Below are 17,480 nucleotides of genomic sequence, written 5' to 3'. Positions count from 1 at the left end.
TTTTATGCAGTTACAGTATCAAAATGTCTGGGAAGCCTGCTATGGGATGGAATTGTTTTATTGGAATACTGATAATGAAGCAACTTACATGAGTGTTACATAAGCTTCTGACAGAATTAAATAAAGCTTGAGGTTAGCTCAAATCTGAGTGACTTGAGGTCCTGTCACGTGGCTTTGAGTTTTCCAGCTACTTTTTTCCATGTAGTGTATACATACTCAGTTTATGGGTTTTGGAGGCTGTTTTGTGTGGCAGCATTAGGTTGATATTGAAATAGGTCATTAAGAAGGATATCCAAAATCTTTATTGTGTTGGATATCCTGCAGTGGCTGAGAACTAGCTTGTTCCTGTCTCTAATGATTAAAACTCCATGCAGTAGAGCCTTGGGACACAGGATATGATTCTTAACTGACAGAAATGGGTGCAGCTCTAAAGGCAAATGAATTCTGTTAATTAAAAAAATAATAGGACACTTGCTCAGTTTTTATTTTTAATGATTATTGCTATGCATTTTAAATACTTTTGCAGTACTTCTGTAGGATTATCTCATGGACTCAAGAAACCCCCAAGGCAATCCTCTGTTGCAAATAGATACTTGTTCATGTGTTTGAACTGGGTGAGATTATTCTAACTCACCCTGAGTGACAGTCCTTGCCCCAAAGCTTTTAAATGTATTTTACAAAAGGTAATTTTTTCACTCTGAACTAAGAATATTTTGTTCCCTGTTTATATTCCCATTACCTCTAGGAAGCTCCTTATGGGGTTATTTTCTGATCTTATTTTTCCACCTTGCATTTTTAAGCTACATTGTTCAGCTGTATTAATTAGCTTTTCCATGATTGTTTTCAGTACTTACATGTGTAGTTTGGAGCTGGTTGAGTGCACAAGAGGTTGGTTTTGGTTAAAACCTCTGCCATGGAGGAGATAACAGCTGTACAGTAGCAAATCTACAAAGTAGGTAGTGATTAAATACCTGCTCTCTTTTGTGAGGATATTGCAAGACCTGAAGCTGGCACAAACATAATAAAGCATTCCTTGTGTGTTTCTGTTGGACCTGTATAGCCTGACTTTTTTCAGGAAGCCATAAAAGGGATAAGAAGGGAGCAGGAAACTGTAGCAGGAGTATTAAGATAAAGAATTTTCAGTGAGGCCAAAATTATACAGGAGAGTCGCAGAGATAAAGAAAACAATAAGAGTTGTGCTACATAGCAGGTGGTTTAACATTTTCAGGCCGTGTAAGAAATGTTGTTTGTTTATATTGTGAGGGTTTGTCATCAAAAGCTCGAGACAGAATTTCCTGCTATTATTTGGATTTCATAATTGTATGTTGGACATTTCCCTTTTGAGAGTTGGTACTTGGTATCTTAAGAAAATTAGATGTACAAGAAGATTAGGTCAGATCAGACAGAATGTGTGTATTTTCCAAGCTGACATTTAAAAAAAAAAAGAAATATTAGGAGAAGGACAAGAAGGAGGGGAGAGGGGAGAAGATGAAGCATTTCATTCCAGAAGCATCCTTATCAAAGGAAATAAACACTCTCAAGTAAACTACCAAAGAGAGCAAGAAATGTTGTATTCCCTTTTCTCCTTTCTACTGGAGTTTAGACATTTTTCTTTACATACATTTATCACCAGAAAGCAATAAGGAAAGTGAAACCATAATATAGATCTGTTTTTCTGTCCCTTTATCCCTACATAGGGTCTGCCAAACCACCATTAAATGAGAGAAAGATGGTGAAATTCTAAAGCTGATATAAATGCCTAGAAAATACTACTTACCTGGGCTTCCAGAACTTTAAATCGTTTTTCTTGTTCTTTCAATCCACTAAAATACTTAGACAAATTCTCCACCCTGTGGAAACAAAGCAAACACCTTGAGCAAAAAGGAGAAGCTTCAGAAGAAATCATAAAACACAAACCATGTCTAACTTTACTATACCCATGGCCCTTCACTGCAGCTCTGTGCTGCTTAGACATCTCACAGCCCCCTAAAAGTTTTTTCCTTTTAAGGTGTTCACAGAAGTATTTTTTTGGGCAGAACAGCATCTCTGGAACACTCTCATGCACCTGTTGCCCAGGGACTCACAACTGACAGGTCAGGGCAGCTATTCAGCTTCTGGTGAGGGCCATGTAGCCTCAGTTGCTGTGGAAATCAAGGGCAGGAGAAAGGAGCTGCTCTGTCTTTTGAGCCACTTGTCTTTCCTACCTGGAAACATCAGTACCCAATGGAAACTGGTTCTGGTGTGAGAACTGAGGCCACAACAGAGAAAAGCCACTTAAAATTTTTGCAAACTTTCATTTCTGGAAGCTGGCTTGACAGTCAAATCCTGTTTTTCCCTGCAGTCCAGAGGGATTGCTCAAGGAACTTCCACATGGTGCCTCCAAATTGCTGAATTATCCCCATGCTTTCTGCATCCTTCACCTGTTCTCCATCAGTTCCTTATTCCTAGCATCTGATTCCTCATAGGGTTAGCAAATCCCTCTCTGGTTTCTCCTAGCTACTCTTTCAAAGTTTCCCTCTCACAGGCAATGTTCCAATCCCATTTATGTGAAAGATCTGCTGCTGGGTGGGTCTCATGCATTTTGACATTGGTTCAGTGCAGCCAAAGTTCAAACGCTCAATTCCTGAGGGTTTCCTAAGATTTCAAAACCACACTGCTACCACCTAAGAGCAAAAATAAAAACCATGGGGGTAGTGGTGTTCATCTGAACCTCTTCCAGTCTTTCTCTTGCTCTGCTATACCTGAAATATTGTGAAGCCAGATGGATTCTCACTTTTCCCCTCCAATAACTTCACCTACATCGTACCATCTTTATTATATAAAGGATATAGTACCCTTTGTTTGGAAGCAATTGCATGTACATTTATTGCATTATCTCAACTTAAGCTCTCACTCCTGGGGTTTGTCAACGATCTGCTTATGAGAATCAAGTTTAAACCTATATAGCCATTCTAAATTATTATGAATTAAGGTCTATGTGAATTAGAGGGAGAGGAGTATTTTCCAAGAATGGAAGTATGCTGTTCTGGTCTCCAGCTATTCTGTGAGTTGGAGGCTTATTTTGAAAAAAAGCAGACAGCACAGGAACATTTCCATGGAACTTTCTTACTATGGTGACTTTCACACCCCTTGCACCTCTGTTTGAAGTCTGTTTTATTTTAAGAGAAAGCAGCTGGAATATGTGTTAAAAGCTTCTTTAAGGAGTGCTTTTCTGTCTTAGATGTTTCTGTTCTCCATGCATATAACCACTTTGCGTCTCACTTAAAGGTTTAAACCTCTGAATGATAATCTAGGACATATACTTTATCAGACTAAACCAATTCAAGTGATATTTCTAGTGGGGAAATATAGAGAGGTACACAAATAGAAACCCAGTCCCATGCCATAAAGGCATAAGTATTTGTTCTTCTGCATCTGTGGCTAATTCAAGGTATCTTAAACTTCCATTCAAAAGTCTGTGTTGCATTCCTACAGGGGATAAAATTACGTGTGCTGCAGTCTAGCAAACAAAATGTTTTTCCACCATTTTCTTCATGAATATGATTTTCATAGAGCTTGACCACAGATTTGGCTGGAACTTGCAGGTCTATAATTGTTCATACTTCAGGAGTGACAAACACTCTAACATTGTAGTGATGCTGGCCTCTCACATTTTTTCATGGACTGTGTGTTTCCTAACTGCATTCCAGTTGGACCCTTTATATAAGCTTTACAAGAACTTCAATGCTGAACTCAGTGAAAGCTTAAGGTTTGCAAGTTACTCTTCCTGTGGGTCAGAATAACTTACTTATTAGATGTGGCCTTCAGCCTTTCTTCATTGCTTTCTTTCTTTTCTTGCTCAAGGTTTACGAGATAATGTTCTTTTTGCACCAGCTCCCATGTTATGATTTTTTGATCGAGGCCCACTGGAAGATCTCTTTCTGTAGGAAAAATAAGATAAGAATTATATTTTACCCCTTTTTCTCTGATACTAGTAGTGAAAAGTTGCTATGCTAAAGGAGGAGGTTTTTTTAGGGTTAATAATTACTAAAAGTCAGAAGCAAGTGAAACAACTATTCCTTAAACCTTAAATTGTTAAATCTTCAGAAATCAAATCCCTATAACCCATTTTATATTGCTACCTTTGTTGTAATAACTGTGCAACAAGAAATGCACTGTGGGAAACTGTTCATAGTTTAAATTATAAACCTTAATTTTTTGTTTGTATTCTCCTGGCACTCTTTGTCTAAAATAAATTGTGACTCTCAGCTTAAGGAAATCCATCTCGCTCTGCTGTTTTGTGTATGCACCATGTCCTTGGAGAGAGTCAGGCTCTACAGTTGCTTGATTGCATTTGTTAAAAACTCACCCAGGTGTTTTTTCTTTTGTTCCATTTTGTTGAAGAGCCTTCTGAGAACCAGAGTAATGTGGTTGATAATTATAAATGGTGGTGCTAAGGCAGGCCGGCCATGGTATTCAACAATCAGGTTGTAGCGCTGCACTTTCCAGAAGATGTCTGTGTTGCCCTGGACAACTTGAAAAGTGTAACTGTAATTTGGGGGAGGGAGGAATAAAACATGTAACTCTTTTCACCACAACAAGTTAAAGATGAATATAACAAAATTTAGTCCTGTATTTGCTTTAAAAAAGGAACAGCAAGGTCAGCAAGTAGTGTTAATTTAATCTAAAGTTTGCACAAATTCTTAGATATTACAAGAATTGCAGTTGCAGTCTTCAAATGTTAAAAGATACATTTGTTTTGTTTGGCTTTTTTTTTTAAGAAAGATAATTCTACTTTTCTCAGGAAAGATCAGCAAACATGCCACATCAGTTCTTCAACCAAATGAATCATTATTAACTGTGTTGACAACAAGCATTTCCCTGATGTGCAAATCATCCACTTTAAAGCCTGTAAAGCCTGCCAAGTTTATGGCTGCTGTGCACCTGCAGATTTGTGGTTCCACACAGCCAGGGACTCGGACCCTTCTGTGCATGTTTAATTGAATTTTTAGCAGTAAAAGAGGCAGGCTTCTTTTTTCCTTGTCTCCCATGTGTCTAGAGTAAGGATGATGAAAGCTTTAGAGCTGTCTGATCACAGGATCCTGCCTACCAACCCCCAAGTAATATTCATTAGGAAAATGACAAGTGTATTTTAAAAGGAATAGCCAGCAGTGAGGTAGAAAATGTGGGCATCCACTTAAGGCTTTGCAGCCTCTGTCCTAATACATAGTGAAATCCCTCTTGCCTGAACATAGCAATCAGGAGGTTCATGAGGAGGACGTTTGTGACCAGCAGGAAGATGACCAGCAGGAGTATGACGAGCCAGTTGGCATAGCTGTTGGGGCAGGATGGTGTGTTCTCCTGCAGAATCTGCAGGGGGTTAAACGTGCAATTCCTGGGATATGTTCGTGAGGCTGCAAAGGAAGATGGAGGAAAAAATATAGTTATGGCAAATCCTAGTGTGTTTCTTTCTTTGGTTTTGTGGAAGTGTAATCGTGTTGTGTACATAAAAGGACATTGGATTGTTGTGCAAGGTATTTGCAGCCCTAGGACTCTGCAGACCTCCACAACCTGGCTGCTCATTTAGTGGCAAGATGTCTGTCACAGCTGGCTTTGTAGTAGTGCTCATCATAAAAGGGATTGTATTGAAAGGGCTGGATCCTTTCTAGACTAGTTTTGAGTTCTCAGAATCAAACCTCCTCTGAGTTTGTGTTCCCCCACATCCTTGTGTCCTCATGCCTGGCACGTAGGTTGGAAGAGAAAACTCAGTAAAAGCTGGGAAGGGGATTGGTTCCTCATTCTTAATTTAAGTGCTTTGTGTATCTGAGGTTGAGGTTAGGATGAAGGTCTGGTTCAACTGTATCAGACTAGAGGCCCAGTGCTGTATTCTGTCTCCAGCTATGAATTAAACCCACAAGTTTAGAGTAGCATAATGATATTTACTTTTTTTCCCTCCTTTTTTTCCCTGTAATCATTTTCCCTGGTGCTACAGATAACCCCCTGGTTACATTCATTAGAGCATGTGGTTATATCAGAGCTCACCAAGCTGGGGTTTCTTTCACCAAGGGCACTAGGTTATACTTATCTACACTGAGTTTCATTTGATGACTCAGCACTCATGAGGCTCCTCTGCCTCTCTTGGGTGTCAGTTTTTGTCTTTGCTACCCAGTGATGTAGTTTTGTCAGCAAATTTTGTCCTCCTCATTACCCCTCTCCCTTTCTATATATTTCATAAAGATGTTAGACAGAACAAGCCCCAGAGGGCCCTAGGACGAATTAATACCTTCTGGAAATTGCCCATGTAATTGGTTCTTTTTTCCTCTGTTACTCTTAACCAGTTATTTACCTAGGTAGAGGCACCCACTGGAGTTTCAGTGGAGAGAAATGCACCTTTCTAGGGAGTGCTTTGCCTGACTTTTTGGCAAATGAGTTGAATTATATTCCAGAAATATTTGTTTCTTTCCAATTACTTTAATGGAAATAGGGGTGACTGATTGTGCTGTACATGCTTACACCATAGGTACTCAAAATGGACATGAATCACTTTCCTCTCTCTTGTGTCATTCAGGTGTTTTGGCTTTTCAAAGACATGCTTTTTCTTACTAAGCACAGTGAGCATGATAGAATGCTTACTAGCTTGCTTCTGTCTATGGCTTTTTTGGGTTCTATTTTATATTGCTCCAAGTTTGACTCCCACTTCATTATTGCTGTGAGATTTAGCACTGGCTAAAGTTTGTGGTATTACTGCAGACTTCCCTGGGAGGTGGGTGACCTGTTCTGTATTTTACCTGCTTACCTATCAGAAATGTTGCCTTTGAACTTCTATGTCTAATTATTTCAGTGTCTTGTGATTATTTTAATGTTGTTTTGTTTGCAATGCTGCACATAAGCAATTACTAGCTTTATTTGATTTGGGCAGCTTCATCTCCAGAGTAAATAAATGCTCTGGAGTAATTTTATTTTAAAACATGTTTGCTTATGGGCAGAGCAGTACTGCTTTAACACAGTTGCATTAAACTACTGCCAAAATGTGTGGAGGTGCTGTTATTTATTATTTGAGTTTACAGAAGGTTATCTGGGTCTAGGGTAAACTGAAAGGAAATGGATTGAAATGAAAGCAGGTATTCCAGCCTTTAAAACTGCAAATCCTTGTGTATTTCTGAGAGCTTATCTAAACAGGGCCACCCCTTATGCTCTAATGTAGCTCCACAATGCCCATTATCTCTTTGCAAATACACTATTTGTGTCACAGTAGTGTCTAAGCTTTGGCCTGCAGGACAGAGATTTTAAAAAAGCAAAATTAAAAAAGGGCAATACTTGGAAAGAACTCCATGCTCTCATCAGAAGTGTACATTCAAAAATGGCCAAGTTAGGGGGAAAGAAGTTTCCTCACTGTCTATTTCATCCAGTGGAATCTGGCCAAATATCTGAAGGTAGGGACGATAAAGAACCCTTCTGAATATCCATTCCACTCGGCTGTCATCGGGATGGAGCAGAGCTTGCGTTGTCACACCATAGGCAATGAGCCACACGCTCAAGAAAAACAGAAAGAAGAAAACATCCTTCATCTACAAAACAGAGAGGGAGGGGAGAAAAGGAGGGGCAGTGACTGTGATAGCATAGTCAAGGAACAGTAGTCTTTCTGTATGAATATGGCTCAAATAATTCTGTTTCTTTACAAGCTTGTTTAGGTTAAAGGAGGGGGAATAGGATACAGTTCCATGCACAGAATTCCTCATCTGACCTTGCTGTTACCATATTGTCCTTGGCCTGTAGTAAGCATTCTATGATAGCTCATTTAGATAAAGCCACATTTTAAACTAAAATCTTGCTTTCCAATAATCAAACATTTAGAAATGAAACACATTTTATTTTTTAAGTGACTGTCAGGTTTTATCTTTTAAGTGCATATTTTCTGTGAGCTATCTCAGTACCACGGACTGCTTTCCTGTGAATTACAGAGAATCCTGGTAGCAGTCAGTACTCATTGATGTAGTACTGAGCCACTGATAGAGCAGGCAGTGAAGGCTGCAAGGATCAGGTTCCTTCTGTCTTCAGTTTTCAAGCCAAGTGATGCATCTGAAAGATTCTTTTTGGGGCTTCCTGCTTTTAAACATTGTGTTTCTCCACAGAAGCACAAGTAATTGAATCCTAAAACACTTACTTAAAAAAAAAATCTAATATGAATATCAAGTGCAATAATTTTTCCCTGGTGGAAGAGGAACACTTCATCCTCTCCCCATCTGATCTGACAGAGTTCATTAGGGACTGTAGATTCCTTTCAATTAGATTATTGGATTGTACAGTTACCCAAAAGCATAGGCATTTCAGAGCTCCAGGATGTTACTTGGAGTTCTGATAAGAAACATCATCTCTAAGCCAGGCAAGACAGAGTTGATGTCTGACTTCCATTAATCTTTTTTGTTTTCTGGATGATCTAAAATTTAGGAATGCTGCAGGGCTGTAATGGTATCATGGCGATGGGAGAGTGGTGACAAGTCTGGAACTATTTTTTTCCAATCTGCAGTCTCTCTGGAAATGAGTATTTTTCTGGAACTTTAGCAATTACCAGACCTGTTTCAGCAAATCTGTAGCAAGGGTATAAAGGGGAAAGACAGAGAGACCATCTGGGATTGCCTCTCTTAAAATAAGGGAGATGTTTTTGCTTGAACACCCTTGAACCCTTCAGGCAGGTTTCATTTACTGAGGTAACCTTCACTGTTTCTTCCTTTGATGTAAGATTCAACACTGAAATACCAAAGCTGGGGCATTGTGTTGGCTTGGGTGGGGCGAAGATGAAAGGTCCCTGGTAGGGCTTTTTCTAGGCTGCTATTTATGTTCTTGTTTGCATCTTCCCAACCCCAGTGTTATCTTGCAGGACTTCAGGTGCCAGCAGAGTGGGCACAGGTAGGACTTGTTCAAGGCCCTGGTTTAGCCTGGCAGGCAGCAAAGGAAGGGTTAGGAGCTGTAGCTCTGACTTCGTCTCTCACAATAGAAGTCTGCTAATGCCATAAGCTAGATAATGAACAAGGACAAATATTTATTTGCCATTTACCCTTTTGCTAGTCCAACCAAATGTCATCTTAGAGTTCCAGTTATTGCATTTGTAGACAAATCCAAATAGCTTGGTAGTTATGTTTATTCAATGTATAGGCTTGTTTAGACTGTAGAGCTTTTACTGAGTTCTGCTGTGAGTTACAAATCAAATATTTGTAGATTCTGTAATGGTACTTACAATTAGATGAACTCTATTAATCAGTTAGCATGAGCTAACTGACCTGGAGGATTAACATGCCTAAATAAAAAGCTATTTCAACATACTAATGCATACCCAAGCACAGTAACTGTAACCCCAATGTTGTGTTTCTTGCAAGAGAGCAGTAATAAATAACAATATTTCATCAACATCTTCCAACATCTGCTCACAAAGTAGTAATATGTTTTCATTGTAACAGGAAGCTAAAAAGTACACGTAATAATAACTCCTGTAGGGAACTTGTAGCTATCCCTTTTCATTGATTTCCACCCCCTCACCTCCCCCCCACACTTGCTGTAAAAAACATGATTTGTTTTCCCAAGTCATGTATTGGAAGCCCTGCCCTTCTGTACATGGCCTGTCATCTGCCTGAGGTCTTTGTCCTGGGTGCACAGAGCTTAGGAAGTAGAGGAACAGCAGAAAGGCAAAGACTGCTCTTTGTTAGCCAGATCTGAGGATAAATTATTAGGTAAGATACAAGGATTAGGAAATTGGGACCAGTTTACTGCACTACAGAGGTGTGTGAAAGGATCTACTTCATACATTCCGTCTATAATAGAATACAGGATTATGCAAAATGACAGGCCTTAAAAATGAAAATTAAGACAGATTATAAAGTTATTTCCTTTCTAAAGACAAGATTTCCTACTCTCCATTTCTTAGAAGGCACAAGTATTTATCTGAGACAAACTGCACACTTACCATCCTTTCCACAATTATGATCTTTGGTCCAAGTTGTTTATGAATTGCAAAAATATGGATAAGTCTAAGTGTAAACACCATAAAATCAATGGCGAGTATTGTACGGCCAGCTTGAAAAGTTGAGTTCAGCATCCTGCAGAAGACATGGAATGAAATATCAGCTCTCAGCAAGTACTGCTCATGTCTGTGGAGTGATGAGAAATAACCAAAAGATGCAGGAACACTCTTTTCTCTCTCTTGGCTTCAATGAGATTTATTAATAAATAATGAAAAATAAGATACTTTGAGTAAAAGGGATTTCAGAAAACAAACAAAGCAGAGCTTTTCAGTACATGTGTTTGAATATATCAATTTTAGAGGCTCCTGCTGCAGAAGCACATCTCAAAGCCTGTAAAAATGAATGTTAGAGCCTGTCCTCTCATGCATGTGAGACTCAGCTGTCAGTTGATATACACAGCCCTTGCTACTGAGGCAAATATATACCTGCAGATTACCCCAATTATGAAGAGGAATATGGTCACCATATCACATTTATTCCAGTTATCCTCCACGTACAGTTTAAACTTTTTCATTAAATTTGTGTCTTCATCTGTATAGAAACTCTGAAAAAGAGAAATAACCATTGGTATTGATAGCTTTCCACTTTCACTATTTCCTTCTGGGTTTTAACATAATACCTGTTGCCTTTTTCTCTTTCATTGCAAAGAGCAAAAACAAATTATGAGTGTAATAAGGGGGAAAAAAGCAGTTAAACAATACAGCTTCCAGTCAGAGTTCAGTTTCTAGGCGTTGCTATGAACAGATTTGGCATTTCTGTGCTGGAATTGTCAGTGAAGGCACATTTGATTATCTAGGCAAGGAGCTGGCTTTCTTAATTGGGTTTTAGCCTGGCAGTCTTCATGTTTTACAGGTTTATAATGAAATGTTCTTTGATCCAGATATTTCCATGTCCTTCTCTGTTAATGGTCTTGCTGCATAGTTTCAAGTAAATTGTGACAAACTTTCCTGTCTCTTTTGCTTAAATAATGAACACCTACTGGTTCTTCCTGAGTAAGTGATTGTAACTGCTTTTTTTTTGTATCTAAAGAGAAGAGCTTTGTGCAACTCACAGTTGCAACGCACTTGCACCAGTGTTATTGTTTCAGTTTTTAAACTGAGGACTTTCCAAAACCAGTAATAGGAGACTAATGGAGGAGGGCTTTTGGGGGTTGGTGGTTTTATTTGGTTGGGTGTTTTTTAAGAAAAGCAAGCCCAAAAGAGATCTGCTAATATTTTGAGTTGAAAATTATTTTAGGAAAAGCCACAAATAATCTGAATTCATTTACTTGTAATTTTTTAAACAGTCCCCAACAGGGAAGAATCTCCAAAAAGGATGTAGGGCTGTCTGCTGTGTTTCTAGGTGTAGAATATAACTTCCAACTTATATTATTTGTGGTGGGAGGACCTAGTTCTGTGGAGGGAAATCAGAGAGAGACTTTACAAAGCAGAGAATATCTGAATGCTGGCAGCCCACTTGACTTGGCTAAGGCTGCAGTAGGATGAAAAAACAGAGGTAGAGATGTAGATTTACATGGTGGAGGAAGAGCTTGCTCTGGGAGAGAGCAGGGAGATGTTCAGGATAAGGTAATTTCTGTGTTGTTCTGTGCACCTGACACTTGAAATGTCCAAGCCTGTACAGTTGTATAGATTGTAAATCTATTGCAAGTATTGCAGGAGCTTTTGCTGTGTTGGCACTGAGGTGATGCTGGTTACTCACCTGTCGGATCTCTTCCAAGACAAGGGTAAACACCCAGAAGTAGAGTACAATTTCTTTAACAGATGGACCCTGAGGTGGAGGTGGTTTAAAGTCCAGTAAAAGGACATAAGTAAATAGAAAGAGAAAAGCAAAGTACATGATAACATTCCCCATAAACACAGTTACAGGGGCACTCCAGAATTTTCTCCATCGGGTAAATATGAATGTTGCCCATGCTGTGTTTGCAGAAGGGTTCTGTTTTTCCAGTGTGTCATTTCCTCTGCAAACCAAAAAGAATACGTGCTTAGTGACAATCTCCTAAAATTATTCATGGGAATAGGCTCAACATTATTCTATATAAAGCTTCTTGTAAGATAGTAACAGGCAGATGCTGGGACTGGCCAAGGGGGAAGGCTGTAGAAGTCAGAGCAATCATATTACCATAGCAGAAATACTTCAAATCAAAAAGAAGGTTTTGAAAAAAAAAAGTCATATCAGAATTATATGAGCGTGTTTATTATTTCATTTTAGTTGTATTAATTTTATTTGTTAACTTCATTGTGTTCTGCATGGACTGCAAATGCACAAGGAGAGGAGGGAGGGTAATTGGCCTTTATAAACCTAAATAATAGGAAAGAAAAGAAAATGGCCAATGAATTTTGTGAGTCAGCTCTTAATTATTTTGGCTGTAAAATTTCTTGCAGTGTTTGTCTGTGGAAGTCCTTGTTGTTGCTGTGACTTTGAACTTCTGACCCAGTCTCTAAGTGCTGGATCGTATTAAACCTGTGTTTCTTGACTATCCTTTCTGGAATCTGATAGACCCACTGAAGAATACCTCGCCGCTTTGCATAACTGGCATCTTGCCCTTTGTGATTAAATTAGAGTAAGTTGCAAAATAGTAATATAGAAGTCTTTTAGCAAAAAGAGTTGACCTCATAAAATATGTACTAAGGTAGTCTTTGAGTGGTGTGGAATGATGCAAGTATTTTGGTAACTGAAGGGAAATTTGACCTGTACACTTACAGCTGTTTTGCTGTGTTTTGGAACATGAGGTGGTATCTATTTGCAATGGAAAATATCCTGTGCAGAAAATGCAAGTTTGATAGCAATTTGATCTTTGTGTGAGGATTTGTTTCCACATAAAATGCTCTCCTGTGTAAGCTAGGAATGTTATTGGACCTTTAATTTTGTGATTCTTACTCTGAGAAGTTTGATCTCCAACAAAGGATGTGCACACTAGGGTATGTTTTCGATTTCACCTCACAGAAAATAAACAATGACTCTTCACTGGTTTTTAATTTCCTCTGACAATCTTGCTAATTATTAAATACATTTGTTACAAGGGAGAAGTTCTCTTTGTGGCCAGTGTTTTCTATATGCCTGATTCTGTACGACCTCTCAATTTATGACATGATGAGATACATTCCCATGGTAACAGGCTAATATCATAAACAGATAATTGCAGCTTTACTGTAAGATGCTGAAATAGATCTGGGATGGAGAGAGCCTCTTTGTTAAAATAAATTGCTAGGATAATAGCAATTGGAACATGGACTATAATGACCAAACCATGCTGCACTCAGGATATGGAAGTGCTTTATGATATTGCTTACAAATAGCTCCCAAGAGGCAGATGCTTTTACACCTATTTTATAGGTTAGGGAGGGAGAGAGAAGAACTAATGATTTTCTCCAATATACTAGCAGTTAAATTCCAGAGGTAAAAATAGAACCTAATAACTCTGACTTGGTCCAGGACTTTGTACTGCAGCTGATGCTTCCTCTCTACCACTGTTCACATATTTCTGGAGTTCTCTTTAAATCATGGTAAAACTAAGAGCCTATTTGGCACTATTTAGCCATTAAGATGACTTTGTGCCAATCAAAAGTCTGCTTATTTTGACTTAAGTCCTTGTGTCTCCCAGGTTGTGGTGATAGGTGCGTAGTAGAGGTATAGCAGAGATTCTGTTTTGAATCAAAGATCTATGACTGACCACAAGCAACTGACAAAACCTTTATGCTCAGTTACCCATTTGTGTGATACTCCCTCCAACTCATAAGGTTCCTTGGGGCTCATCTGCTAAAATATACATTAAGAGCATGAGAAACTGACTCTATGTAAAATTCCCTGGTACTGATGGGTGCAAGTACACCTTTGTAAGAACATATGCAGTGATGCAAGGTTTTGCTGAGAACCTTCTTTCTGCTCAGCTCAGTAATCTGATAACTTTCTAAAATCCACTGGGTATTAACCATCATGAGCTGATGGGAATGTCAGGGAATGCTATTTGATTCCCAAGTAAATTCCTTGTTCTTTGTTCTTAATTTCTTGTGGAAATTACCTGCTCAGAAAAACGAATCTGATATCTCCTTAAAGCAGTGCTATATCCCTGTTTATTTTCCTATACTCCTTTTAGAGAGCAACAACAGTAGTAATCAAGGGCACAGCAATAATCAAAGGGCACTTCCTGAGGAGTAATGACTTTCTTGGCCCTTCAGCTGCTCCTTAGAGCATTAACTGATGATCTAAGGATGATGGTCACTAATATACAAGAAGTGTCCTGTTCTTTGACTGTTGTCATAAAAGCTACATTAGCTGATGGCTTTAAACTTACCTATCTTCTTCCTTGGAGAAAAACAGAGTCCTCTCTGAATCCAAACTGTCCAGCTCTCTGAATGGCTCTGGCTCATTCTTTGATTGTTTTTCTTCACTGCAAGGAAAAAAACTCATTAATTAAAAGATGGTGCTTAGCCATTTTTCACTACTGAATTGGCATTGATACAGAACTGCTAGCATGTACTTATCTTGGATCTGCTCTGCTGGGAGCTATTAAATTGGACATAAACTTTATCTTTACAAATTCTGTTTATTTTTAAGGAGGAGGCTGAAGTCACCCACAAGATTCAGAGAAGTCATAATTGGTGTGCTTCACAAAAATGGAGCAGGATGCTCAGTTTCCTCAAAATAGTTAGGATTTGAGCAGAAGTAAACCCCTCAGTCAGTCTTAGAAGAGAATTGCTCAATGCTCCATTCCTAGTTACTCTTAGTAGCAATTAAGAAGAGAAATGCCAGAAGTAGTAGGGGACATGTGACAGTTCTTGCATTTCCAGGGAAAGGAAGCAAAAATATGGAAATTTGGAAAGGATTGCTTTGATTATGTATAATAATTCAAACCTTTTCATGAAAACTTTGACAAAATATCACATTAAATGAATTTGTGTATCTGGCAACCTGAAGATCATCTTTAGTGATACTGGCAGAAAGCAAATCTTAAATCAGCATTGCCAAACAAGTTTTGCTCTTGCTTTTTATGTAGTTTAAGAGTTAAGAAACATGTATTTCATAATAATATGTCATTTCATATTGCTAATTCTTATGATTTGTATATGATTCTCTGAATGTTTGAGGTTTTCCTAAAGTTTCAGATCCATAGTTTTTATGACCACCTGAGCAGCTTGGCTACTCTTTTTTTCTTTTCTGTTTTTTATTTTATTTAGTTCATTGATTTTTGTAGTACAGGGTGTTTTGTTCTGTTTTCTTGATGTTTATAGTGCATGGACCCTTTTTCAAGAAAATCTAAGATTGTAAGGCACTGAATTTGAAAATCTTAATTGATTTTGATTGACTGATAATTTAATGTCAGTCCCATGGTTTTAAGCTTGACTTATGGTTATCAAGGCTTGTGGCTGATAACACTGCTTTGTGATGGCTGTTTTCCTTGGATAAGATACTGAGGTTTGAGCCAAGCATCTCCAAATCTAAAAACAAATGGTGCTACAGCTGCAGATATTCTACACATTGCTGTGTAGAATCTGGAGCTGACAGAATTCCAACAAGCTTTCCTGTGGACTGTGCAAAATAGAATGATCTCTGTGAAACCATGGCATTGATCTTTTAAGTATCTAACTGGACACACAAATCACTCAGCCTCATAGTAAAATTATTTGGTTAGGTGATATTAGGTGATGCCACTGTTTTAATCACTTCAGGGAGAAATTTTGAGTCTGAATATTTTTTATGGCTTATTTTTCATCACTTACTTATTTATTGCTTGCACCCAAATACTTTTGTTTGTACCTGAATGATATTAAATTGGTGTAGATTAGGAAAGGACACCAGAATGCACAGATTAACTTGAGGATCTGTGTGCTTGTAGACATGTCTCCCCACCATATTTTTGTCAGGAAGGCCTGAAAGTCAGAAGAGAAGAGATTGCTTTAATATCACAAAAAGATACTTGCAGATGAAGTACACCTATGTTCAGTGACTCCTAAAAGAGTGAATGCTCTGAAAACCTCACCGCTTCAGAGCAAACAGGTTCTCTGTGTGTCCTTCTGCAGATGTGGAGTATGCAAAGAGTTATTTTGAGACCAGTGGAAAGAACAGCAAGCCAAATGGAATTAAGCAACATCTGTAGTACTAAGGAAGCCCAAGTCAGGCACTGGGAGATAAAAGCAGCATCACTCTTAATTTAGCTTTGTGTATGCAGAGAGAAGGCAGGTTGTGAGAGCAAAGCTGAATAGTAATTTAATTTAACTTTTATCGGTGAGCTCTCTCTTGAATCTGAACAAAGAGTTACCTCACATCTTGGAGCAGCTTCATTATGCCCCAGGCAGATTTATAGTGCTTTTCTGATGCTTCTCTGTGAGCAAGAAAGGAATACAAAGCAAAAAAGCACACGATGGATTAAGGGCTAAACCTTCTCCTCAGCACACTGGTCTGTGTGCCAGCTGGATGAGAGGTGGGGAAAGGGGAATTGTGCTGCTTTGGCAAGGACATGGTATGATGTCCTTTTTGTCTGTTGCTAGGGGGAGAGAAGAGTCCCTTCACTGAAAAATGGTTCTCGGGAATACATTCATTGGGGTTGCTCAGTATTGCCCTCTCCTGTGCCCAGCTTAAGGGCCTGAGGGCAGGTAAAACTTACCTGGACACCATCATGTGCAAAGAAAGACTTTGCATCTGCTTCTGTGGCCAGCTGAAGGCACGTGGTTTTGCTCCAGTACTGATTTTTCCTCACCAACAGAGCAAATGCTCTCTCCTCACTGTTGTGGTAGCATTCACTAAACAGTTCTGCCATATGAAGGAAACACAGATAAAAAATGTATCTCTTGGGTGATCCTCTTACACTTTGAAGGATGAGTTGTCATGCTGCCCTCACTTTCCTGAACAGACTAAAGAAGATAAGCAGCCCAGCTTTGTCTTGTAGACAACAAATCCTTCATTTTGAGGCAGAGCTACTTGACATAAAATAATATTAGACTTGGTGGAGTGTTATGGCATAATTGTTTCCAGAGAAACTGGTCCTGGAGCTTAGAAACCAGGATAAATTTAATGAGTCAAAAAAAAAAAAAATCAAGATGTTCTCAGTAGACAAGATCTGACTTCTCATGTCTGTTCCATTCTACTGATTCACTTGATTGTCTCAGTACCTTTCCCAAGCCAGCCTACACCTTGCTACAGTGTGAGGCTGGGCAAGAAGGTCAAGTGCACTTAAAATTATGTATAGACATCTTTTCTAGTAAATGTGGTATTTATCATTCTTAAAGAAAGTTTGCTTTGCATAGTCCAGGCCAGAAATTAAAACTGAGGATCTGATATAATACTTATCAAAGCTGAGAAGCAGAAGTTCTGTGTATTGGATTAGGCCTCATAATTCCATGACTAAATTACTCAAGCCCTGTGATTATATGAGAATTTCATTTTTAATTTTTGTAAATAATAATGGCCCTGTGAGAAGAAGGGAAAATGTGATCTCTGTGTAAATAATGCAGCAATGCCCGCATGAGCCTTCAGCTGCTTGATGAACTG

General features: G+C 38.7%; 1 protein-coding gene across 1 annotated transcript in view; it reads right to left on the bottom strand.

The window, feature by feature from the left end:
• TRPM5 (transient receptor potential cation channel subfamily M member 5) overlaps positions 1–17,480 on the bottom strand; it is a 35,637-nt gene that overhangs the window by 279 nt on the left and 17,878 nt on the right. Inside the window, exons 12-23 of the mRNA XM_036384437.1 lie at positions 16,597–16,742; positions 15,750–15,862; positions 14,287–14,382; positions 11,694–11,952; positions 10,421–10,539; positions 9,938–10,070; positions 7,373–7,547; positions 5,225–5,393; positions 4,349–4,527; positions 3,788–3,920; positions 1,778–1,850; positions 855–945 (exon numbers count right to left, since the gene is read on the bottom strand). Coding sequence (XP_036240330.1) covers positions 855–945; positions 1,778–1,850; positions 3,788–3,920; positions 4,349–4,527; positions 5,225–5,393; positions 7,373–7,547; positions 9,938–10,070; positions 10,421–10,539; positions 11,694–11,952; positions 14,287–14,382; positions 15,750–15,862; positions 16,597–16,742 — 1,686 coding nt within the window. The remainder of the gene's footprint in view (positions 1–854; positions 946–1,777; positions 1,851–3,787; positions 3,921–4,348; positions 4,528–5,224; positions 5,394–7,372; positions 7,548–9,937; positions 10,071–10,420; positions 10,540–11,693; positions 11,953–14,286; positions 14,383–15,749; positions 15,863–16,596; positions 16,743–17,480) is intronic.

Source organism: Molothrus ater, chromosome 6, assembly GCF_012460135.2.
Source record: "Molothrus ater isolate BHLD 08-10-18 breed brown headed cowbird chromosome 6, BPBGC_Mater_1.1, whole genome shotgun sequence".
Taxonomy (NCBI): domain Eukaryota; kingdom Metazoa; phylum Chordata; class Aves; order Passeriformes; family Icteridae; genus Molothrus; species Molothrus ater.
The sequence above is the reverse complement of the archived record's forward strand: the minus strand, read 5'-3'. Positions and strand labels throughout refer to the sequence as shown.